Below are 25783 nucleotides of genomic sequence, written 5' to 3' on the forward strand. Positions count from 1 at the left end.
TTCCAAGCCCTGATTAGTCATTGAAGATCACCCAAGTGATGTTTATGTAACTCCTCAGGATAAATATTTTGTAGTGGGCTGTTGATTGAGTCTCTAAATGTCTTTGGGGTTTGCTCAGGTCTTCTTTGCTCATTAATAATGCTTTCAAACACTGAAATTTCATTGGAGAGAGCAGGAATAAGTGAAGTTTTGGGGCTGTGGGCACATCCTTAGATGTTGGCTGGACCATGACTAGATCTAATGAGATGTTTACTCCAGCAGTTACCAAGACTATGAATTGGGATTGAGGGAGGACAGGATGCTTTCTCCTTATTTTCATCAATAGTAGGACCAGTTTAGGAGTGCCCAAGGACATCTTTTTTATCCTTCCCATAACTAAAAAATAGACAATTAAGTGCAAATAATGGAAATAGAAGTGACAAGGCTATCCATTGGGGGTTTAGTAGCTCAAGGGCAGCTGTTGCCAGTGGCCACAGGCACAAGATCTCCTGTGTGGCTTTTGCCCAGCACACGAGTCACTCCTGGGCTGCTGGGACCTGGCATGACTGATTCCCTTGGCACTTCCCACTGCCTGGCATCCTACAGGCTCCATCAGGCTGAGGAGAGCAGGCTGTGGGGGTGTCACTGGTGTGTGTGCACACCCTGTTTCACCATTTGCTTTAGAAGTCTTGGCAAAGCAGAGTTGAGGGCTGCTGGGGAGAATAAGGTAATGGTTTGATGACTATGAAATGAAGAAGCCATCAGTCCCTCTCTCCAGTTACCCTTTCTGCCTGACATGGACCTCTCCCAGCAGCAGTGCAGACAGGATTTACCCTGCTCCTGCCTGAGCACAAACCTCACAAAATTGCTACAAATTCTGCACATATTGGGTAATACTTTTATTCTTGTATTAACTTGCACAGGGAAAATGTTTGCTTGCTGTGTTCTTAGTAAATGCCATGTGAAGGATTGGTACTTTGATTTTAAGAAAAGGAAAGGTACTGGCATTTCATCATGGAGAAGGATCAGGGAGACCTCTGTGTGGCCTTCCAGTACCTTCAGTGGGTTTTGAAAATGGACGGAGAGGGATTTTTTTATACAGGCAGTAGTGACAGGACAAGGAGCAATGGTTTTAAACTGAAAGAGGGCAGGTTTAGGGTAGATATTAGGAATAAACTCTTTACTCAGAGGGTGGCAAGGCACTGGAACAGGTTGCCAAGAGGAGTTATGGATGTCCCATCCCTGGAAGTGTTCAAGGCCAGGTTGGATGGGGTCCTGAGCAACCTGGTCCTAGTGAGTGACATCCTTGCCCATGGCAGGGGGAGTTGGAACAGGATGATCTTTAAGGTCCCTTCTAATCCAAACCATTCTACAATTCTATTACTTTAAATTCTACAAGATACATCAACACTTTCCTGACAATATTTAGGCTCCTTTCACCCAGCACTGAAACATGGCTGAGTTTTGCCGTGGAGTGCAGCTGGAGTTTAAAGCCAATGCATCAGTTTGCTGGTATCTGCTACTGAATCTCTATTTGAAATTGAAGGGAGAGTATAGGTCAGTGTGCTGGGATATCAGTAAATGTGGTACCTCTCATTTGTAATTGCTACAGAACTTTGACATGAACTTTTGGAACTTTCATATAAATCCAAAAATGTATGTGTGGAGTGCAAAATACAGCCTGTCCTTTAAGTTGTTTCTTGTCTATGTAAGCTGACTTTTGTGTAAGTATTTAAAGGGTGAAGTGTCAAAACTAGAGCAGATATCATAATATGCCTTTCTGAGTTGTGAATCCCTGGCACCTTGATTTTGTAACTAAACAAAACTATTGCTGCCATTTGGTAGCTTGAGACTTGTAACGAAACAACGAAGAAAGAGTTTATCTCTATTTTATTTATAGCTGAACCATGATTTAAGATAAATAAATATTTGTAAAACAAAAAATGTCTAGTCATTACTTTTGTTGCATTTCCTCTTGTGCTTTTCCCATCTTTTAGTTGAAGGACAGGAAAGGATTTTAGTTTCCCCTGATGGTGGATTTTTTTCTTTGTCTTTCAGGACAGGCAAATGAAAAAAATGGCACCCAGATCAAAGTGCTGGATGTAATAGCTCTGATCCAGGGAAATGTCTTCGTTCAGAGGTTTTTAACTGTATTTTAGTGAGAAAGAAGTAGATGTGTTCTGTGTTTCCAGAGTAAAAAACCAGCTTTGACCAATTTGCAGCCTTAGTCCTTCTCTTCTCCCCAGGAGGGAGAGGAGGTCTGGGTTCCTTGATGAAGGAGAACAATGAATATGCAGATCCAGTACAGCAGTCTCCTAAAGGACTGTCCTTTCAGGAAACAGTAAAATGAACAGAACAGATTGAAATAAGGGAAATCTTGGTTTGTATCTCACATCACAGACCTTGAAATACAGGGTGCCTGAACCAAAGTGAAACCACTAAATGTAGGGACAGGACAGCAACACTGGATTAAGAATTTTTCAGTGGAAAAAAAAAAAAGGAGTTAGAAAAAGTAATAAATGTTTCATTGTCTTTAATTCTAACAGGAGCTGAATCAATAATGGGAAAGGTACCAAAAATTTCTGTATCTCAGTATTGATTTTTATGTTATATTTATCCTTTGAAAGTCACTAGAACGTCATTATTGAATTGGATAGAAGAGCCCTGGAAAGTTAAGGGCTTTTACCAGCCTCAAGGTATTTGTTACTCAAGGTTACAGTGACCCTTTATTTTTGGAAAACCATTAGTTCCACATAGTATGCAAGGAAGAACAGTCCCAGCTGTCAGACAACAAACCTGAAGTCTCTGTTGCTGTCTGTGAGGGTTCATACATCATCCTTTATGTTTGGAAAGAAGGAGTTTATTTTTCTAGCCTAACAAATAATTTATTAAGTTTGGCTTTTCAGTTAATCATTACCCAGCATTGCACCATTAGCTGATTTGTGGCCCTCATTATTATGATTCTCTGTTAAACCTGTGGCATTTACAGGTTGGACCCCTGTATAAATAAATTCTGGACTAACCAAGATTCTGTAAAAGAAAACAAATACCAGATCAATGCCTAAAAGTTCCCCCCTCCCGTGAGGACACCTGACAACCTCTGCATTTGTATGTGTGTTTTCAGGGCTTGGGCTGTTCACTCCTGAGTTTCCCACACAGACCCTCCAGCCAAAGGACAACGTGCAGCCCTGTTGTAGCAGCAGTAGCCAAAATTCCCACTGTGCAATGCTCATTTTACAACTTATCTATATGAGATTGCCAGCCAGCCTTCTATTTAATTACAGTTTAAATTTAAATGCATGCTTTTACAGTCAGAAAAAAAAATTTCTCTATCCTTTTTCTCTTTCAATATCTCATTTCAGTGCCAGTTTTTCATTTCCCCCTCTGTTTGATGACTACACTTTCTCTTATAGTTAGCTCTTTTTTTTCTTCTGTTGCTTCATGAAGAAGATATCTTCTTTGAATACTAAACATACAGTAGGACATAAAGAACCAGGAAACCCCCAAGTTAATCCTTCTATGTAGTTATGCTTTACAGTTTCATTTCAGTTTTTCCTTTAATAGACTACCAGCATCATAATAAACTGCTCCAGGTAACCCTTTTTCCTCAACAGAAATTAAATGCTTTTGTTGGGGTAAAAAAGGGAATTGTTCAGGGAATTTTAAATTAAAACCTTGACATTTCATAATAAATTTACTAGAAATGCTGACTGTGAATGAGATAAAAGGGAACGTGCCAGGAAGGGCTGTGCAAACCCCTGACACTGCTTGGCTTCATCCAGTGAGGTACCAGTAAATAGCTCCACCTGGATCCTGTGCATAAAGCAAGACTAAATTGGCTAAATTAATTCTGTGTTGTTTTGGGGAGTTGTGAAGATAAAGGAAAAAAAAAGTAAACCCCAAACCCCCTGCCACCAGTGGTTTATTCCTCACTGTTTCTCCTTTTTAGCAGGTAAAAGATGATCGGGATGTTAAAAATAGCATGGTATTTATAATTTATTCAGTTGTTTTTCTTTCAGGTTTTGGTGCCCCAGTTAATAGAAGTAGTGTTCAGGCTTTCTTTGAAGAAAAATAATTTCAAACTTTTCTTACAGTTAGGGATTTTTTGACAAGGGCTTTGTGCTGAGTGTCTGCTTCAATAATTCTGTAAACTGCAGTAATAGAGAGTTACACTGAGCCTGAAACTCAACTGCAGCATCTTTTATATTCTTCCAGTGTGTAATGTCTATAATTTACATAGAATCTGCTGTGAAGTTTTTTTTTCCTCTTTGTGAAAAAAAAAAAAGCTTCTTTTGCTCTTTTAATCAGAGAACTCTTTGCTGTTTCTTATGTAAATTGATGGGCTTTGCCAGACAGAATGGGAAAAATTTAATTTCTACAGTTTCATTTCTTCTCAATTTTGAAGGATGTGATTATTTCTGTTTATCTTTTCTGAAGACTGTAGGTCTTCAGGCAGGGATCTTTAAACAGTAATTATTGCTGTCAGAAGGAAAGGGAGAATAAATGGACTGCTAGGTATTTGCTATTACCTTTGAGGATATTCAGCCTTGTTCTAAATGCCTTCTCATTATGTTTACAAGACAAAGTAACCTTTGTGTTTTGGCACCAAATTCTGCTGCCTTTCTTAATGTACATAGTCTGAGCTGCCAAAACAAGTACCAAACAGATTGAAAAGGATGCACTGAGATCTGTGGAACACGTGGACAAAAAAATGCTTTTTTCTTATTGAAAAGAGAACTGAGCACATGAACCAAAGAGACTTTTTCTATTAATACTCTTCACTAAGTTCCCATTATTGCAAAGGTGTTTTAGTGCTGAAAATCAGAAATTGCACTAATATTAGAGCTGTTTTATTCCATATTTTCCTGTGAAATAAAATTGACTTCTATAAATAGATAAAACTGCATGTTCCAGGCTAATACGTTTTTACTCTAGGTTGTAATGTCTGTAAGTACTACAGTTCAGATGTTTCAAGAACCCACATCAAACACTGAATGCTGGATGCCACAGATATTGAATTCTCCTAAATATTTCTGTAAAGTACGTTAAGAGAGGATGTACAAGTATGGGGTGAGCAGTGACACTTTGCTGCTGGCAGAGGATGTTGGCTTCAATGCTTCCTCTTGGGAAGAAATTCTTTCCTGTGCGGGAGGTGAGACACTGGAACAGGTTGACAGAGAAGTTGTGGATTCCCCATCCCTGGAAGTGTCCAAGGCCAGGCTCAATGAGGCTTTGAGCAACCTGGTCCTAGAGAAAAAGGTCCCTGCACACAGCAGGGTGGTTGGAACTAGATGATTTTTAAGGTCCCTTCCAACCCACAGAATCATCCTGTGATTCTATGATTCCCTAGTCACAAAACTTGGAGTGGTAATAGGAAAAAGGCCAGCTTTGGCTACATTTTTGTATAATTCATAAGATGTTGATTTTTCAATATAACTGAGAAAGATATTATAACATTCAGTAATTTTGGAGTTTGTCAATATGAGAAAAAAATAAATTAGTATAATTGGAACAAAATAGAAAGCTAAAAACAGTGAGGTTCAAACTGATAAACCTTGGTTAGGCCTTCCAAATAAATGGGTAAAAAAATCTTTTTGTAACTGTGCTTTCATATAACTGTTGTGTATGATCAGTATTGCACCTCTCTAATGTTGTCGAGAGGAAGATGCTTGTATTTCAAATTTCCTTACTCTCTTCTTTTTGAGAGGAGTGGCTTGAACCATGGATAACCACTACCAGCAAAATGCTGGTTGCAATGCCTTTAATACAGTATTTCATGTAAATAACTACACAAAGGTAAGAACATTTCTTTCTCTTGTTTTCCTCACTATCATCTCACTCTTCTCACACCTGAATACTGAATATTGTAAATAAAAAAAGCAAGTGGCTGTACTTTCTCACAAATTCTGTCACTAAAGTCTTAATCTGCCAAAACACTCTTACTTAAGCAGACACACATAGAGGATCCCGTTTTGCCTCAGCAGGACCTGCGTGCACAGCTATAGAACTGAGCTCCCAAGTACTCCCTTCTGACCAGGCATGGAAAACAGGCAGCAGGCAGCTACACAGCACTACACAGGCACTACCTGACATTCAGATGTCTTTAGTGAGAACATGCTGCACTTGAGTCAGTGCAGTTTCAAAATGGGTAGTTCAGACTGGTTGCCCCAAAGTCAGAGACTGAAGGACAGAGGTTCCGAGAAGTGACCAAGATCATGAGAGGACCCTGTGTCCGAGGTGGTGCTGGGATTTCTGAATCCTAGTGGAACAGCACAAGTGGGGATGTCTTTCCCTAGGAAAGTGGCATGCCAGGTGTATCAAACACATCCAGATCACACGTGTCCGTGTGTCTGTCACACACTGAGTCTGCAGCATCAGTGACCTGCAGGAGCCCAGCGAGGCCTTTGCCTGCAACTGCCAAAGGCAGGTGGAAAAACATGACAGCTGAAGTGCATGACCTGAAAACAACCTGGATGCCTGCAGAAGTTAAAAAAAACCCAAAAAACAAAACAAACCCTGACAAAACAAATTTATCTCTGGGAGACAGTAAGTTATTCCTCTGGATATGGAACAGGTCCCTCATTTGTCAGGGCAGAGAATTTCTTTCAAAGTAGTTTCTCTTGTAGAACAAATCTGATGTCAGTAGAATTTGTGAGCTGGAAAAATAGCAAAGTGGTTATCTTTCACTTTCAGTTTTAAGGAACAGCTTTGAAAACCACTGGGAGACATTTACACACTCTGCATTTATTGCTGTAATAAACATGCTTTCCTTTTTAAAGCCAAGTTTCACCATGTGGGAATTCCACACACTTGGTGATTTTTAAAGCTCATGAAAACATCTCTATTTCCCTCTGTGGTGGATACCTTGCCAGTACCCTGTTGTCACTGGTATCATTCTGGCCCTTCCTGGGTTTACGTGCTCCATTCTCCTGAACAACTGCACCTTCCCAAGTGCCTTTCTGTGGCTACACACACCAGTGGTGTGGAGTTGCCAAACCCTGCAGTCTGATGGAGACAGGGCTACAGATGCTCTGTGCCCCTAGGGCAGATCAGGAAAAGGTCTGATCCCATGTTCCCCACAGGCACGTGGACACAGGCAGGTGGGATACACAGGTATGGATACATGTGGCTGGGCACAGATCCATGCAGGGAACACACTTCACAAACACAGATAGTACCAGGGGTCTTGTCCCAGTCCCCTCCAGTGGGCCAGGATGGAGGTCTGTCAGTGGGAGCACACAGATACGTGTCCCATGTGGATCCCCTGGCAGCTGGGCTGACACAGGGTGTCTCTGGGACAGCTCCTCACCCTCCCCAGCTGCTGGTCCCTGCGCTTGTGTGCACTTGCGTGGCAGAGGTAGGGGATCCAGCCATCCTGATCTAGAAGTACAGCCTGGATCCCAATAATCTTAACCCCTGCAGTGTGGATACCTTGTCAATAAGCCAATTCCATTTCATGCCGTGTGAGAGAGAGTATATTTGGAGGGCACCAGGACATGGCAGTGCTCAGAGATCAATGACCTGAGTGACTGGAGTCTCAGCATTACCAATGATCCAGGCAGATCAGAAAGATAAGAAGGCACAGTGACTATTGCTTCTCAGTTCTACATATCAAAAACGCAGAGCTGGGATTGTCAGCCTGTCATGACACAGAGTTGAATTCCTACTAAGAATTTATCAGAAAAAATAGACACCATGACAAATCAGAAATTCTCAGGCTTTGCACCTCAGTTTCAGTGAAGGGTTTCCCCCCATATTTAGGGATTAACTAACACACTAGGAAAGAGCAAATAAAAAAAATACATTGATACACTTAACACATTTCTTCCCTAATATTAAATTCAGAGAGAACTTGAAGTTCTACATGAACAGTAGCACCTACAAATTGCATCAGCCACCATTCCAGACAGAATAACTTCTCAGAATAGTGTTTCAATAACGGTTATTTTCATGACACATCCTGCATGCATACAGTTGTTTAACACTCAGAGTTGACTTTAAACATTTGTAGTTAACCTATTTCACTTCTAAGAGTCTCCTTTGTTTACAGAAGTGCTGCCGGAGAGAGGGCAATGCTCACTCAGTGAACATCCACACCAAGAACTGTTGTTCATTCAGAAAAATTTTGCTATCCATCAGATAACCTCAGCTAAGGAACAATCAAATACCTGGGGAACCTCCTTGGGTTAGGATATATTTCATCTTGGACTAGAAGTGGAAAACAAGCAACTGGGAAAACATGACAGAATATTTAAAGGGCATGTTTGGCACGTTTAATAGTGCTGAAGTTGAAAATAAAAAGGATCTTGTTATCACTCTCTTGAATGATGGCCCTTAGTTTTAACACCGTAATACATGGACTTCCAAATGGGTGCTGTGCATACAAATCACTTCATCATGGCTAGGCTTCATGAACAAAGATTTGGGAAGGGTTCTACCCGTGTTATACAAATCACTTGTCACGTGAATAAGAAGCTAAGTCCAACATACACATTTTAAAAATAAGCCTATTTCAAATATCTCGCTTCACCATACAACACAAGGTATGCAAATTTTGCTGGCAGTTGCTGTTTTACCAGAGATAACAATTCTTCCCATCAGCATTGGCTTGAGTTTCCTAAAAGGGCACCAGGGTCAAGGCAGCCAGTCTGCTTCTCAGTTACATTAAAAAGCAATGGTAAAGCCTGCAGTAAGTTTCAAAATTACACGTGTTAAGATCTGCTTTACAGATTAATAAAGCATTTATGTGGTTCTTTGTCTGTGATACAACACCGACCTGAGGTACCAGTGTTGTGAAGAAGAATGTGAACGTACACACAGCTCGTTACCCACTGACTGCAGCTTCGAAGTTTTCAGAGGCTGAAGGATGATCAGGGGCAGCTTTGTGGTCATACATTAGTCAGCATTATTAGCCAAAAAAAAAAAAAGGAAAAAGGAAAAAGGATAAAGGAACATCTATTTGGCTTATGAACAATCAGTCTTGAGACAAATGGAGCAGGGGAATTTAAAATCAGTTACCTGGAACAGCAACCAAGCCATCAGGCTTCAGTATCTGCAGTGATGAAAGATGACCAAGGCTTTTGGCCACCACAGCTGTTCATCATAAAGAAAGCAAATCATGTACACAAACTTCATTAGAGGAAAGGATTCACAAGCTTCCATAAAACCACAAGTCATTGCCTGCAAAGTTCTCTCAGACCCTGCTTACTCTAAACTCACGTATATGCCTGGAAAGTGTATTTGACTGTCATTCTCCGCCTCCTTGGGGGGTCAGAGGGCTACACATGGATCTGGATTGTGGGCGGACACTGGGCACTCTCCAGCACACAGGGTAATTTGCAAAGAGACTCACTTATATTGCCAAAAGCAATTCCTGCTTTGCCAAGTCATTAGAATTAATTGAATAGGCTCAAAAGTAGGGAAGAGTAATTTCAGGTGAAATGAAATATAAACCCCCATGTCGGGAATATGCAAGACTGGCTCAGGACACTCGAGAACAATCCAGCAGAGTCCTTGAGAGCTTGGGATGAATATTTATCAAGCTGTGACTTACATCTTTGATGCAGGGCAGGGAAGCCCCAACTTTCTCCAATTCAAACCCACAACGTTCAGGCATCTCCTGAACCACCTTGTCCACAAGGGTGAGCAGTGTTTGGTCCTGCTTTTTGGTTGGTGTTTATTCTTTCCCAAAAGGCCAAGGATCTTTCCTGCTGTGGTAACACCTACCCCTCAGATGCCTCACCTGCAAGCAGGCCCTGTGAAGCAATGGCCAGTGGGCCAGTGCACCAGTGGGCCGTACCAGTCTGCAGCCACAATTATCATTTTCAAACCTGTGGAAACCTCCCTCAACTAGCTATTTTTTTTTCCTGAAGTAGTCCATATTTTTCCTAAAAAAATTGCCACATGCCTAAACTTCTTTTCCTAAAACACTTCCAAAAAAATAAGAAGCCTTTAAGTCAAAAGCAAAGCAGCACCTGTGTTGCAGGTCTTTCATTCACAGGCTTTGTTCCTTTGTTTCTAAAGCAGTAACAGAAGCCTATCTACTTTTTTTTTAAGCAAACCTGGCAAGAGAGCTTTTAACTTCAACACAGTCCCAATGGTTTGGGAATAAAGGAAAATTAATTTGTCAATATCTTCGAAATGGAACTCGTAAAAGCAGCAAACAGATGCCAAGTTTTAAGCCTTGCCTATCCAGAAAGAAAGTATCTGCAGAGTGGAGTTTTTATGAATGTATTTTCACTTTATAGTTTATTCTTTTTAATCAATACATACTGTTTTCTAGAGACAGAACATTTTGTAAAACAAAGAGGTGCTCCTGCAAAACAACACGCTACAATCACAGACCCTCCAGCTAAAAATTAACAGAGCCCCTTCTCTAACAACTTCACAAGTTTCCCACAAAACATCAGGTAACCTATTCAGAATGTAACACTTTGAGTCCACCTGTTCAATCAGGTATCTAAATCACCTCCTTCCAAAAAGTGCACTTACAATCAGAGAAGGTGCAATTAAAGAATTTAAAGCACTTACCCACCACACCATGGACCATCCTGACTGATTAGAAGCAACAGCACTTAATTCCAGGAATACTTACCAGATCACAGGGCAAATCATCACTCAATGAGCCACAGGTTTAAGACATGGTCCACTACTGTCAAAACCAAGCAATTCTGAGGAATAAATCAACTAGTTTTATGCAATTCAGGCAGACTCTCCTCCTCCTCGTGACTTCAGGGAAAAAACAGTGAGCACTCAGCTGTTAGACTAGCGTCTTTTAGCTTTGTGTGGTCTCCATCAGCACAATACACTTTACAAGTACCTTAACTTCTTCACAGTTTTTTAAAAAAATTGACTTTCAACTGCAATGATTTCTAAAGCAAAAGAATCAAATGCTTGATTAAAATATAAACCTGTCCTGAAATTGTGATAAATCCAATTCAGCAGAAGGTATACAGAACTAAATTCTTACCTATGTTTACTGACCAAAGCCCAAACCCAAGGCTGCAGCAGGTTTGTTAGACGAGAACGTGGTGAATGACAAACTGTGTGTGAGCAAAACAGGGCTGCAGCACAGCTGTGGAGCTTCCAAGGTTTAGATCATGCTGAGCTGATACAATCGAGGTAACTGAGAAGACAGACCAATGAAGTGTCTATTTGTGCATTTCCAGTTCTCCACCCTCTCCCAGAGCAGCGCCCTTCTGCGGAGGTTAGAGCAGGAGATGAACTTCTGTAATCCAGATACTCAATATCACTGCTAATAAGCAGGAAAGTCTGTCAGCCAGGCTACAACCCAAAGCAGGTAAGGTGACTTCTTTAATAACAACTTTACATTCAAATATAAGAGAGAAGTGGTAAACTCAGCTTCACACTCTGGACATCCCAACTGTTTCCATACCAGAAGCCACACAGAATATCCATCATCTAAAAGGGGCTCCTGCTTATCCACATCCATGGGAACAGGATTTGGACCCCAGTTCATTATTCAGCAAATGCCTAATGAGCACCTAAACAAAAATCCCAAAAAAGCCCTGAAACAAATGTTCAAGTGGGAGACAAGAAACAAATCAGGCTATGAATGCCAAAAATGGCTGTATTTTTTAAATGTTTCCAACTACATACAAGAACAAATGCAGGATGTGATGTTTGCTTAGTTTTATTAATTTATTTTTGCAGGAATCTGCAACTTGGAGTATGCACTTTCTGGAGGTACCATGCATGCATAGCCTCTGAATGCTTTTATACAATTGCATCTCTTAGTAATAAGTTCATTCACAGCATACACAAATCTAGAATGTAGACACCATATATACAGGATTAAACAAGATCGTGTCTCCTTTCTTTAATGAAAAAATTTAACAGGGTTTCACACAGCAGGAAGTATGGATTAGATACACTGGTGCCACCATAAATAAATAAGTTTCAAGAACACAGTTTTTTAAAATTGGTTTCAAAGGTACTGGAAATCCAGGATTATAATATTGCATTAATGCCACTGATTTCTGATTATTCAAATCCGAGAAAAATATTTGCATTTATGGACATGAACAGCAATGAAAGGCCCAACTGAAGAAATGTGGCAAAATTCAGTTATGTCTGGGTTCACATAATATTGACATTTTGAAACGAAAACAAATGCAGCAGCACATAGAGACAGTACTGACTACAACATGTGATATCTGTGCCTTCTTTCCTTGTGGGATTTGGAGTCATGGAGTATAGAGCACGTAAATTCTGTGGTACCAAACGAGCTCTTGAATGGTTTGTGTCCAACTGTCCACATCAGGATAGTCATTTTCACATTCTAAGGTACATCACTGAATTCTAAAACAAAAACTATCATCCTGAGGACAAGCTTGTTTTTAACATATTAATATTCTCACATTCTTTTTAAAACATTCTTTATTGGTTTTATTTTGTCCCCATTTCAACTCAAGTATTTCTATTTCCGTTTCAAGGGATTTTACAATCAATAATAAAAGTATTTAGGAATTGAAGTGAGAGATGTATAGCTGGGACAGAAAAAGTAACTGAAAGAAAAGTTGGATTTTTTTTTAAAAAATGTGATTCAGTAGCATATCATAATCAGAAAGTACTGAGACCAGCTCTTTTAAGAATTATTACACCTTTTCACCACACCTCCCATTTTTCAAGGGAAACACACACATACCACAGACACACAGATACACAATTCAATCTGATCTAAGACTACATTTTACAAAGTACTTCCTTTTGCTTGACTTCCCACCCCTTTCCTCTTCACCCAAACAAGACTAATAATTACATCAAATGAAAAGCAGATCCAAAGTTCAGGATTTCTTTTGGTTTACTATGTTCTGAATAGTTTTCCACAAGCCCCACTCTAAATCAACTTTTAAAGAACTACAGTAGTATCCTATAATTAAAGGGAATTCATCTTAATAGCACAGTAAATATAAAATAAGCTTTATAAAATTTCAATGAACAGTGAGATCATTTTGAATAACTGAATGTCCAAGTCAGTTACAAACTCTACCAATCTAGTAGCATGGTTGAGGGAAAGCTCAGTCATTAAGGAAAAAAGAAAACACAAGTAGTGCATTAACTCAACACAACAGCATCAGCATCCCACCATTCTCACACACACACAGGTTGTATACAATACAGTGCATTTTGTATGCCAGCTGACATTAGGGTTTTATGTGCATTCAATAAATATTACATAAACCAATCTTTTTGGTATAATCTACAATTCAGTTGGGATGTGAATGGCATCACCTGCTTTCAGAAGGAAAATGGATCTTCCCATATTCAAAATACAATTTACATTCTAACAAACCAGCAATATTGAAGCACCATGTAAAGTCTACTATTCATGTTTGAGCATGGGCATTTACAAGTAAAAGAATACAACTGAGAGGTGTGGGTGTTGGTTTTTTTCTTCTTTTTTTGTACAAGCAACAAATGAGAGTAATTGAAAAACTGGGGTAAAATTATTGGTACAAAGGAATTCTTTTTCAATTTCGCAGTGCTTGCTCACTCTTCCAAAAAATATCTTGCTGTCGTGGCAGCCCTTCCTTCTCTTCCTCTGGTGAAGCTGGACTAAGATTTGCAAGTCTCCATATATGGTTATTGCAGCTTAGGGAATTAGTGGACTGGAGGTATATTTTCACAGCCCCCCCCTTCAAAGTAGCATCTCTTCTGTCTGAAAATGGTACAACCATATTTTTGCTTGAGGCACCTACTCTCATTTGCTGACTGTCACTTCAGTTGCTATCTTTTTGTAATTCCAGCAAAAACAAATGGTTCTAGAACTTCAACAGAAGTACAAATGAACATAAAATTGAAATAATACAAAGGCAAAGGCATCAGGATAGAAAAGTCATGAAGTTACTGGTATTGTTTTGGGTAATTCATTATACAGCTGATAATAGCAATGCTTCTGGCTCATGTGTTTTCTAGTTATCTCAGTTTTGTCAGACTGCCCACTGACATGCACAAAATTGGTATCTGCCTTCTGATTTCATTTGACAGTAATTTTTTTACTGCTTTCCACATGTGATGAGCTCCCCTCACAGAATTATAAATCATTAGGAAGGAAAGAAAGCTATCTCTGATGCCTTTGACTTTGTTTTGCTCATCAGTGGTGCACACTGATTGCTGGATCTCTCTTAGCTTATTTAAAATTATCCTGAAGATTTAATTAGTGCAAGAACATATTGAAAAATGCCAGATAAAATATTGGTTCCTCTTCTAAGATCAATAGTTTGGTTCTTATTGTTGTTTTTATAGACTGTGGGGAGAGAAGACACCAGATTGAGCAATGCAGTCAAGATGAGTTTTCCTCCACCCACCCCTTGGCAAATACTGCTTTATTTTAAATAAGGATTCAGACACATGATTGTTCTACCACAGCTTAACATGTTATCACACATCAAGTGAACTGTGGTAATTGACCATATGGATGTGGCTGCCATGAACTAAGAACAGCTTAAAAGGTAGTAATTTAAAACTGCCCTGGCAAGGTTTAGCTGGTAAACTTTGCCTTACAGTCAGAAAGTCAATTACCATAACTCAGCTGAGGTGCTTGGTCACGTCTGAATTGTGATGAAGTTACACCATAAAAACTCAAATGCACTGTACCAGTCTCTGACCAGTACACAGGAACATCCCACTCAGTCACACAGTTCTGTCACAGTCATTCAGCTGCCCAAACCCAAGTTCGAGTTCACAAGTATCGAGTGTTTTATTACAGCAACCTGAAGCATTCAAACAGATTGAACATCACCTTTATAATACAGTATATCGTATGCAGAAAAGTACCAATATGATTTTCAGTTGCAAGTCTCGTGTTCTTCAACCTACGACAAGTATTTCCTGACCACAATAAAGAGAATGCAGTGTGTAATTTTTCAGGATCTGGCATCTGCTATTTTGTACAGGCTGGTTTATTACCAATGTGCAAATAAATCTTTACTGAAGAGCTGATTAATTATTTTTCAGCTAACTTTGATCTGGGGCACAAAGTACCTTCTGTGCTGTAAACATCATGAATTCTTCACAAATTGGAGGCTGAAAAGGCCTAAGGAACTCTTAGGTACAAACTCTTCCCATACACAACCATGGCTGAGCTCAAGTCTTGCAAACAGAATTTGGGGTAGCCTGTGTTTGGCATATGTCCCCGTGCTGTTACACAGCACAGGCTTAGAAGATTGTTGTATATAAAAGCATACTTTTAGCTTTGAAACACGACGGCCCAATGAAAGCATGCAGCAGTATTTTCATCTGTAATGTGGTAGAATTCATTCTCGGTTTATTACCAGTGTTGACACAGCCAGGTGAGCACTGTACAAGCAAACAGGATTGTAAAAAATTACCTCTGATTAAACTCTCTGTAACACTCATACGGTTTCTCATTTAGTCACCTCAGGTTACTATTTCAAACAGCAATTTTTTGTAGACATAAGTTACCCTGAAAAAAAGCAGCAATTACAAATACCCTTCTCCTTGTTTTTTTTGTTTGTTTGTTTGTTTAAACATTGCAAATTTTATCGTTGCATTTACCTGTCTTCTTTTTCAGTAGTTTACAATCTAGAAGCACAGGGAGCCTTTGTTTTCCAGCTAGCTGGGGCCAGGATAAGTCAGCTCTGGCTCTTCAGTTTTTCTGGTTAAGTGTAACACTTCACACCATTACTAAGAGTCCTATAATTTTTTTTAAAAAAACAGTAGTTTTGGGTTGGTTTTTTTTTTAGAGCCACTAAGCAGTAACTATAACCACAGGACTAAACACCAGTAGTTATTTGCTTTCCTGCATACATTCTTCTCAAAATTAATCCTTGTACATTTTCAGGTTTCATTTTCTGCTCCGCTCACTGCAATGGAAAAGAATTTAACCCTTAATTTATTTATCTTTTAGTGTAGCAGAAGCAGAAACATCTTAACACATTACTCCCACCCCTTGCAATATAAAGATTGTTGACTGGCAAAGGCCGGGCAGATGGACTGAAAGGTTCCCCATGTTTCCTTCTCCTACAGCTGTCGGCTTGAGAGCCTGTTTTCAACCCAGTGCAGCCCCTTCCTGAATTTCAGGTGTATCGTGGCATCTCACACTGTTCACAGCGATTCAGTGCTGGGTGATTTAGAAAGGTGCAGCTACCACAATTCCATGGAGCCCCTTCAAAGTCTTCATCTCTTGGCTGAGTCCGTGGAGTCTGTTTGGAGCTATTTTGATGCTCTAAAGAAAAGCCAAAAGAAAACATCTTATTTCAGAAGAGAAGGATTATTGTCAAGATCATACTTCTGGTTGGTCATCTAATTAAACAGTCTATTTTAAAATGAACATGGAAACCTTAACATTAAAGGTCTTTTCCTAAAGCACTTCTAATTCAGTTTGTGAAATCTGAATATTTAAAGTATTTCACTTCTGTAAAGAGTCACCTAACCATAACATCTTAAAAACAAAAAGAGCACTGCTGGGTCACTGATACTGCTCCAGGTTTACTGGCTTAACACATACAATGTTTGCTACGGGCACTGCAACACCAACCTGTTAAAGAATGACTTCACAGGTTTACATAGAGCAGTCCATTACCAAATTTTAAATTCCAATAGCCCTACTTTACCTGAAGAGAAAAACTAATTCTAACTTAGATTCTTCAAACAGTCTGATAGATGACACTTTTTCTGCATCTTTTCTAGCATTTATCCAGGCTGAAAAAAATACAATATAAAAATAAAACAATAGGCCTGTTTCAAAACAAGACAACTACTTTTCTTCCTAATGGCTTTGCAGCAGGAATGTGTGTATGGGAAGGAGCATTTAAGTCTGCTTTCACTCATAAAATCAGCATGTATGCAAATCATACATGAGGTCTTAACCCACAGAAAGACTTGGTTTTCCACATCTCCTACCACCACTTCAAGACCTCAGGTTATCTACTAAAAGTGACAAATACTCCCAGGACTAAGAGCACAATATTGCACAAACTGTTAATATTCAAAACAACATTAACGCATACCTAGAAGGTAAGGTTAAGACACTCATCTGCTAAACAAACATCTGTAGAGCAGCTTTATTATTATTAAAAGAGAACTTATGTACAAAGGTCTGCAATTTGCAGTTGCACACAAAGTAATTTGCAGCTGCACACAAAGAGCACATGTTGCTGCCCCATCTGCTAAAAACGCAGCAGACAGCCGACGACAACCTCAGTGGAAATAGTACTTAGGTTTGTCTTGATGCCTCAGAGCTTTTTGGATTTTTTTTTTAAATTTTGTAGATTTTAGTAGTAGGTGTGTAGTGAGACAAAGGAAATAAAAGTGACCTCCTCACTTAGATGCAAGCACTCTCCAGCCCAGACGCTGTGCAGTCACATTAACACTGCCTGACCTCAAACTCCTCCTAAGCAAGGGGCAGTGTGGGCACTTGACTGGCCAGATGGCAGCACAGAGCAGACCCTTGTCTGCCCACACTCGTCTGCCCGCCCACCTGTAACAGTTGAATGTTAAAGAATACTTGTTATGTAAGAAAAAAAAAATCATCTTTTTAATGTCATCATGTTAAAAGCCAGACTCAGAATACAGTAGGCCAACCCTAAAACTGATCTCTAATAAGCTAACAGGCAAAACTGGGAAGGTAGTCGTAAAAATCCTTACAAGGCATTATCTTTCCAACTGTCAAATACAATTAATTTAATGCAGGTTTTGCACATCAGTTTGCTTTGAAATAATAAATCAAATAGGCTAGTGTGGTAAGAGAATCCCTTCAAGCATCACAGCATAACAGTTCCTTAAATCAACCACATGATCTCTGCAATTTAACATGAATCCAGGCAGCTGCATTCACACCATGGCTCACCTGCTGCTCTCCCAGCTTTCCTGGACACTACCACCAATGCAGGTAACTAATCCCAGTATTATCTTTTCTCTGAACCACAAACAGCAGTTCTGGGCCTTTTCTTTCTTTCAAAATTTCCACGCAGTAATAATTTTATTACATTGAGGGGTAAAATGCTTCAAAAGAGGGGGAAAGTTTTGTTACATGAATTCAAAATTCAACTACAGAAACCTCTGTGAAGTGCTCATCAGCAACCAGAACTTATTTACAAAATTCATAGTGTCAAGAAGTCTATATAATTACTGATTCAGAAGAGTTACTTCTTTTCCACTAAGAAGTGCAGTACGTGCTAGTTACAGTAAGAGGAGACACAGTACTATGAACCTTATCACACAACATTTTCAGAGAAAAGAAAGCTTTTTCTCTGTGTCAGAGTATAGGATCCCAGGATGGCTACTTCAGCAGAAAGACACAAGGTGTCTAAAAACTTCCACTAATATTTGAAACCATTCTTTCAACAGATTTCAGGAAGAAAAATGTAGGTCAAAAAATATCTGAGACAAAAGGTAGAGTTCTGATCTGAAATCACCACTAAACAGAGTTGAATTCAGAGTTACTGAGCTACACAGTGACTGTGTGTCTGCTTGGGATGTGTTGAGTCACTCTGGCATGTATTGACTGAATCTCCACTGGACAAGAAGTGAGACTAAATTACGTAGCTCTTATGCTTACATAAAACTTAAGTGTCCTGAGCTGGATATGAATCCTGATACTACATAATTAGCACTGAAAATTAATGAACCTATACAAATGGGACACTTATCTCTTTTGACCAATGTGAGGAAGTGTCCTCCTTGGTCCTTAAAATATCTGAAGCTCTTGCTGTGCTAAAACTTCAGGGCTACTGTGAAATTTATACTGTGCACAAAAATATAGGTATAACGTGAGACCAGGCAAGTTAAAATATAATTAAGAATATAAACAAAAATTTAAAAAGCTGCTGTGACCAACTAAACTTGTATAAAAAACTCCAATTAAACTATAAAATCCTAATAGCATATATTAGAGGACAACTAAACAAACCTGACATAGAGCTTTTAACCTAGAAGTACTTAAAAAAGAAAAAACATTAGGAAGCTCAAGTAAACATGTAAAAATTTGTATATTTTCAACTCTTTTTCTAACAGTGAATAACAGTATTTATAAGCAAGGTTTTAACATAACATTAATTTGCAACAATCTGTCTGAGGAAAACAAGTTGTTGTCAAGATTAGTGCACTTATATAAAGTGTTCTTTATTTGATTTATATAGAAAGAAAAGTTAAATAAGTAGAATTACTTCCTGTCACCAAAGAGATTTTTTTAAAAACAAAAAAATTCTCTCAATGCAGATTAGGTAACTGGATGCATGTTTGTTAACCTACCCTTTTTATATGGCTTTGGTGGCACAACGGGACCAGGCTCTATGTTATCATAGAAGTTACACGTAGCTTTCGGATCAAAGTTTCCTGTCAGAAAAGTAAGAAAGTGTAACTTGAAGGTTATTTGAATTCCTATACCCATGATATGAACATCTAGAGGCTTCTGATTTTATACATCTTTTTATTATGACATTATATCTTAAGCTTTTTCACAAGCTTTGACACGTATTTTCAGTTTTGTGTCAATCCTAGTAATTTTTAGCGGGGTAATCCCATATTGAAGAATCAGCTCCAGCTCAACATTTTGTATTGTTCTGTGAAATGTAAATCTTTCTATAGGATACTTCTTGATAAAAAAAGGAAGACTGTGCATATGCTAATCTATTTGATTCTATTTATGACAAGTTTCTGTTGCAAAAAAGATTTTGCAACAGATTTTTGTTTGCCAATTTGTTGGTTGCAACCTCCAGTTCTGTTCAGTATTACTTGGCCACAGCCTCTGTCAACAAAAAGTTAAAATTTTAAGTAAAGGATCTTCACAGAGGAGTAATTTTTTTTTAATATGATCCTGACAAAGTCTCCACTTTCTTGGTAATGTAATTTAACTTGGCCAGTGGAAATACTAGCAAGTCAAGCTTATTAAGTTGCAACTGAAAAAAAACCCACCTTTTAGAGGTAAGTTATCACTGCTAATACAAATCGAAAAAAACTCCCAAGTATTCACATTTAAGCACATACCATATGAGAATCATAGGATCACTTAAGCTGGAAAGGACCTATAAGATCACTGAGTCCAACCATACCCCAGCACTGTCAAGTCCAGCAACAAACCATGTTCCCAAGCACCACATCAATGGGATTTTTAAATACCTCCAGGGATGGCAACTCCACCACCTTCCTGGAGAGCTTGTTCCAGTGCTTGACAATGCTCTCCCAGAAGACATTTTTCCTAATATTTAAACGAAACCTTCCCTGACACAACTTGAAGCCATTCCCTCTCATCCTGTCACTTGTTACTTGGGAGAAGAGACCAACCCCCAACTCGATACAGCCTCCTTTCAGGTAGTTGTAGTGAGCAACAGAATCTCCCAAGCCTCCTTTTCTCCAGGCTAAACACCCCCAGCTCCCTCAGTCCCTCCTCACATGATTTGTGCTCCAGACCCTCCACCAGCTCCACTGCCCTTCTCTGGACACGCTCCAGCACCTCAATGTCTTTCTTGCAGTGAGGGGCCCAAAACTGAACACAGGATTCAAGGTGTGGCCTCACCAGTGCCAAGTACAGAGGGACAATCATTGTCCTGGTCCTGCTGGCCACAGTACTGCTGATAAAGGCCAGGATGTCATTCGTCTTCTTGGCCACCTGGGCACACTGCTGGCTCATGGTCAGCCACTGTGAACCAGCACCCCCAGGTCCTTTTCCTCTGGGCAGCTTTCCAGCCACTCTGCCCCCAGCCTGGAGCATTGCACGGGATTGTTGTGATTGATGTGCAGAGCCCAGGACTTGATCTTTTTGAACCTCCCACCACTGACCTCATCCCATCACTCCAGTCTGTCCAGATCTCTCTGCAGAGCCTTCCTACCCTCCAGCAGATCAACATTCCTGACCATATTCAAATCATCTTTTTTTTAAAAGTATCAAGTCAATACCTCTAGATTGAAGGAGATCAACTTCTTTCAGTGTACAGTCAACATTTATTTGGAGTTGTCTGTTGAGGCTTCTCAATCTGGTCATTTCCTCAGGCTAGAAAGAAACAACCCAAAATAGTCATTGTGGGAAAATCAGCATCTTATTGAAACAGAAATAACATTGCTACATCTTTGTTAACAGCTTTATTAGAAACTGAGTATAGATAAGGCACTGAAAAAAAGCCAATTTGCCCTCAAAAAACATTCTTCTATTGGCATGTGAGGAGGAAAACAAACAAGTTACTTAATACTAAAATTGGTTAGTAAGACAACATAGCTGAGATCAAGTTTATAAAACCACACACCTTATAAAACTCTATAAATTGATGGCTTGCTACCTGAGTTTGCATCAAGATAATTAGAAAACAGAATACAAACTGCAGCCCACCTTAACTATTACTTGATTAAAACTAAGGTCAAAAGTTTATTTATTTGCATCACCCCAAGGAGCTTCAACAAGCCAAACCTTCTAGCTCAGTATATTTAAGTCATTTGATGCTGAAGGATGGTAATTATCCTTAACAGTAATCAGTTAAGTCCATATATTTACATATCATTAAGAACCCCTAAGTTACTGGAATATAAAGCATTCTTGATACTAGCAGCACTGATTACTAACACATATGTAGGAATAACTATCTTATCCCAGGATGCATTCTGGCATCAGAGTCACAAAATCACAGAATGTTTGAGGTCGAAAGGAACCTCTGGAGGACACCTGGTCCAACCCCTCTGCGAAGCTTCCAACCAGACTTTGTGCTACTGACAACCACACTCTTGGCTGGCTTTTCATCCAGTTTTCAATCAACCTCACTGCTCACTTAGCCCACACTTCATCAGCTTCTCTATGAAGATCTTATAGGAGACAATGTTGAAAGCCTTATCAAAGTCTAGACAGACAATAATCACTGTCTATCTAGGTCATCAGGACAGACTCTTCATCCTAGAAGTTTATCAAATTGGTCAAGCTTGACTTCACCGTGGTGAATCCATGCTGATGACTTTCTTGTCCTTCACGTGCCTGGGAATGGTCTGAGGATTAGCTGCTCAATCACATTCCCAAAGATCAAGGTGAGGCCGACCAGTCTGTAGTCCCCTGGGTCTTACCCTTCTTGAGAACAGAAGTACTATTTGCTCTCCTCTAGTCTTCAGGCACTTTCCCACACACCATTAATCAATCAAAGATTATCTAGAGTGGCCTTGCAATGACATCTGCCAGCTCTCTCAGCACTCACGGGCGCATCTCATCCAGGATTATGACTTCATTTATGTCTGCTCTGCTTAAGTATTCCCTGACCTGATTATCTTAACTAAGGGTATACCTTCTCTGCCTCACACTTTTCCCAGGGTCTCTGGGACTTGGGATTCCTGAAGGACTGTAAAGACTGAGGCAAGGAAGTCATTCAGTATCTCAAGCCTTTTCCATGTTCTGTGTAACCAGGTCCCCCATCTTGCTGAGCCCATGTTTTCACTGGGCTTCCTGTAACAGAAGCCCTTTCTTTTGTCTTTGACATCCCATGCCAGATCCAACTCCAGCTGGGCTTTGGCTTTCCCAGCCTCATCCTTCCACACTCAGTGCCTCTGCATTTCTCCCAAGGACATACCTGCCAAATGCTGCCCTGACACAGGTGAGACATACAGCAGTCAGCAGCTCCTATTGTGCCTTCCAGCCCACACCAGTGTGCACTGCTTATGTCAACACAGTGAGTAAGTCTGAACTGATTTGGTTAGCAACTGCACACAGGGGAAGCTGTTTTTCAACCACATAAACTCCCTTATCAGAGCCATACAGTTGTTTGAGCTAGAGTCACTTGCAGGTGGAAGTCACACAGATAAGAAGAATCAACAAGGAAAACAGGAGAGGGAGGTGCCAACTATTTGAGCCAACACTGCCACTGAGAAGTCGCTTGGCACATCCTGCACATACCAGATGAGAAATACCATCTACGAGATGCAACTACTGCAACAAATAAAATACCTTTTAAAAAAAAGTTAAACCCTCCTGCATGAACACCAAGCACTACATGGCTCAGGCTCATTAAGTAGACCTGGATATACTTTTATAGGTTGTTAGGAAAGCAACTATATTCAGTTCTGTAGTCCACAAAAGCACATGCATACAACTTTCAGAAGTTCTGTTGTGAACACTAAGAAAGCTGGACACGTTTCATAAATTACAAGATTTACCTTATGGCAAGTCAAGAACTTACAATAAATCATCACCAAAACCTCAAGATTTTATACTCAAAAGTTTTTGTACAGTACTTCATTAGAAAATAAAAAATAAATCTGTATGTTGAATTAAAATACTAACAAATTGCTTACTGTTGGAATTGCAGTTGTACAGCTCACTCTTCGAAGCCGCCTCTGCATTAGATCGTGCTCCATACCATTGACTTCGGTTTTCAGGCGTTCAAGCTCTTCTTTTTCAATCTTCAGTTCCTTTGCTAATCTCTCCATCCTTGCTCGTTGATGTAACAGCAAGGCTAATGTTTTACACAGATGAAATAGTTACTAACACTTAAAAACCTTGAAAATTGAATTCTTAATTTATGCGTAAGATTCATGAGTGACCTTTCTGGGAAAAAAAAGTGATTGTAAACATGCAGCCAAGTATCAGTGTGAAGATGCTTTCATGCCAAATGAACTACAATTTAGAACACAGTTCTTCCAGAATTAAAAATACATTTTTAGACAGTAACTTGAAGTTGATATTACCATTTTGGTCAAAGCTTCTTTTTTTGCATTTGGTCTTTCTCGTCTCAAAAATACAAAGGCACCTGTACAAGGAGACAGCTTCTCAGGATGAAACAGCAACCTAGTCATTTTAATACTCTACTGACAAAAAAAAATAATAAAAATACCAGAGGTAAGATCAGAAGGTAACACACACTTCATACCTGCTGCTCAACAGCAGCTGACACATCAGCCTTGAGACATCAGCCAAATGTCAGTCTCAAATTGTTTTTTTCCCACTGCTATCACAGAGTATGCTATAGCAACTTCAAGTAGTCTTAGCTTTTCAGGAATCCTGAAATACTCAATACTTTAAGTTCCCCAGAGTTCAAAGGCAAAACTACAGAACTTCAACAAAATAGCCTAGAGAATCCAGGAAATAAAAAGTGGGGTCAGCTTAGGTGCTTCAAACTCTAATTCTACAATAGAGCTGATTCCTCTCACCTCTCTCTGCTGTTAGTCATGCTCTCATTTTTGTCTTGGTACTGAAATTTATGATTGTCACAAGTTGATGTTGGGCTCCCAGAGAACCAAAGAAAGCATTCTGACTACCTAAAAGATAATACTCAGTTTCCTCAGGAAGAGCATTTCTCAGTATTTCATCCTGATGTAGAACTGGCCAAGTTAGTGTGATGCTTAATCCTTTCTGATCTGGCTGGTTTTACCTGATTGAAGTCTGCTAGGATAGAGAAAAATAAGACATTTGATGTGGGTATTCAGACAAACAAGCAGCTCATGTAACAGTGTTCCAGCAAACTGTTCAAAATAAAGATGTTGTTGAACCTTCAAAATGCAATTTTATAAAAGGCTCCAGCCAGCACTTGCTCTTTTCTTCACCCCTATCCAACAAAGGCAAAGTACATAATATCGCAAGAGTATTTGCATGTGAGCTAAAAAGAAGTTAGAAAAATAAACCACATGACACAACTTATTGCAGAACAACAAAAAAACCTCAACCAGGAGCTTTTAAGGGGTTTTTATCAGATGTCAGTATTCTGCACAAAAATGTAGCACTATACTTTGGATTTTGTATGGATCTACCAATTCACAGCCAAAGAATAAACACTGAACATCCCATCCAAGAATAACATCAGGTGTTTTTATACTATAGGCACCAGTACTACTGAACAAAATTGCTCTCTCCTTTTTTAAAGTAGCATAGTCATGCAAACAGAACTAAGAAGAGACAGTGCAGATACCAGGCTGTGTGATTTTCTACTATTATTACCAAACCTTGTCTTTGTGTGATTCCTCCAACTTAACATGGTATGACTACATTTCATAGCTTCACATTATACTGTCAAAGTACAACTCAAACATGACTCATACTACAGAGAAACAGCACAAGTACAGAGAGCAGAAGGAATTTTTGGTAACGCTTTTCACAATGATTTGCATGAAAGAGAAAATTATAGAAACTTGTTCTACGCATTAAGCTGTTAAATATACTCTTCTTTAGGATTCCTTTTGTTGCAGTAAAGAATATAATGTTTATTCTTCTACAATTTATTTCTGTCAAGAGTTCACAGTGCAGCAATACCAAAGGCTCTGGTAGGTATTGCCACAAATGCAAATGCCCCAAAAAGCATATACTAACTAGTTCTATTTAGTTTGTTTTTCAAATACAAAAAACTAGTCAAAGACACAAAGGTAAAACCCGATTTTTACATTTCAGAACATGTTTTTCAAAGCTATGTGAAGCTACTTGTAGCTTTCTCACATAAATGACAATGTTCACTGAAGCTGCAATAGGAACATTACCAAATGTGTTTGGTTACAGATCTACTGGCAATCTTTCTTACTGAAGAACTGGGTCTAAAGAATTTCTGATTGGGTCTACAAGGTACAAACCAGCACTATTTCAGCTCTCTAAAGTTAAAAATGGATAGAAGAAACAACAGAGAAATAAACTCTCTTTTCAAAACACAAATTTGGAAAATAATTATTGCTGGTTGTCATTCTGTCATTATCCCAAATGACTTGCAGACTGATTAATTTGCTCAGTTTAAAATTTTTCAAATCTACACAGCAGATGACTCCAAGAGAAGTAGTTTTCAGCTAAAATTTCAGTTAAATTTCACCTTTTTTTTCTTTACTGATTTACTGAATTCTTCATTTATGTACAGCATTAAAATTATGTTCTATCCCT

The 25783-nt window shown here is 39.2% G+C and overlaps 1 protein-coding gene across 5 annotated transcripts in view; it reads right to left on the bottom strand.

Annotated features, from left to right (window-relative positions):
* Window positions 1-11549: 11549 nt before the first annotated feature.
* The window catches only part of TAB3 (TGF-beta activated kinase 1 (MAP3K7) binding protein 3), a 46460-nt gene continuing 32226 nt past the window's right edge, over window positions 11550-25783 (bottom strand). For 3 of the 5 annotated variants that reach the window (XM_027724468.2, XM_039382816.1, XM_027724486.2), the window contains 4 exons: window positions 23224-23384; window positions 20860-20953; window positions 19216-19299; window positions 11550-16189 (listed from right to left, as the gene is read on the bottom strand). In XM_027724468.2, coding sequence (XP_027580269.1) covers window positions 16041-16189; window positions 19216-19299; window positions 20860-20953; window positions 23224-23384 — 488 coding nt within the window. In that variant the 3' untranslated portion in view covers window positions 11550-16040. Of the gene's footprint in view, window positions 16190-19215; window positions 19300-20859; window positions 20954-23223; window positions 24314-25783 lie in introns of those variants that run through there. The other 2 variants (XR_005564089.1, XR_003541362.2) reach the window with 2 other exon arrangements.

Source organism: Pipra filicauda, unplaced genomic scaffold (assembly GCF_003945595.2).
Source record: "Pipra filicauda isolate LSUMZ 115617 unplaced genomic scaffold, ASM394559v2 scaffold284_size963001_pilon, whole genome shotgun sequence".
Taxonomy (NCBI): domain Eukaryota; kingdom Metazoa; phylum Chordata; class Aves; order Passeriformes; family Pipridae; genus Pipra; species Pipra filicauda.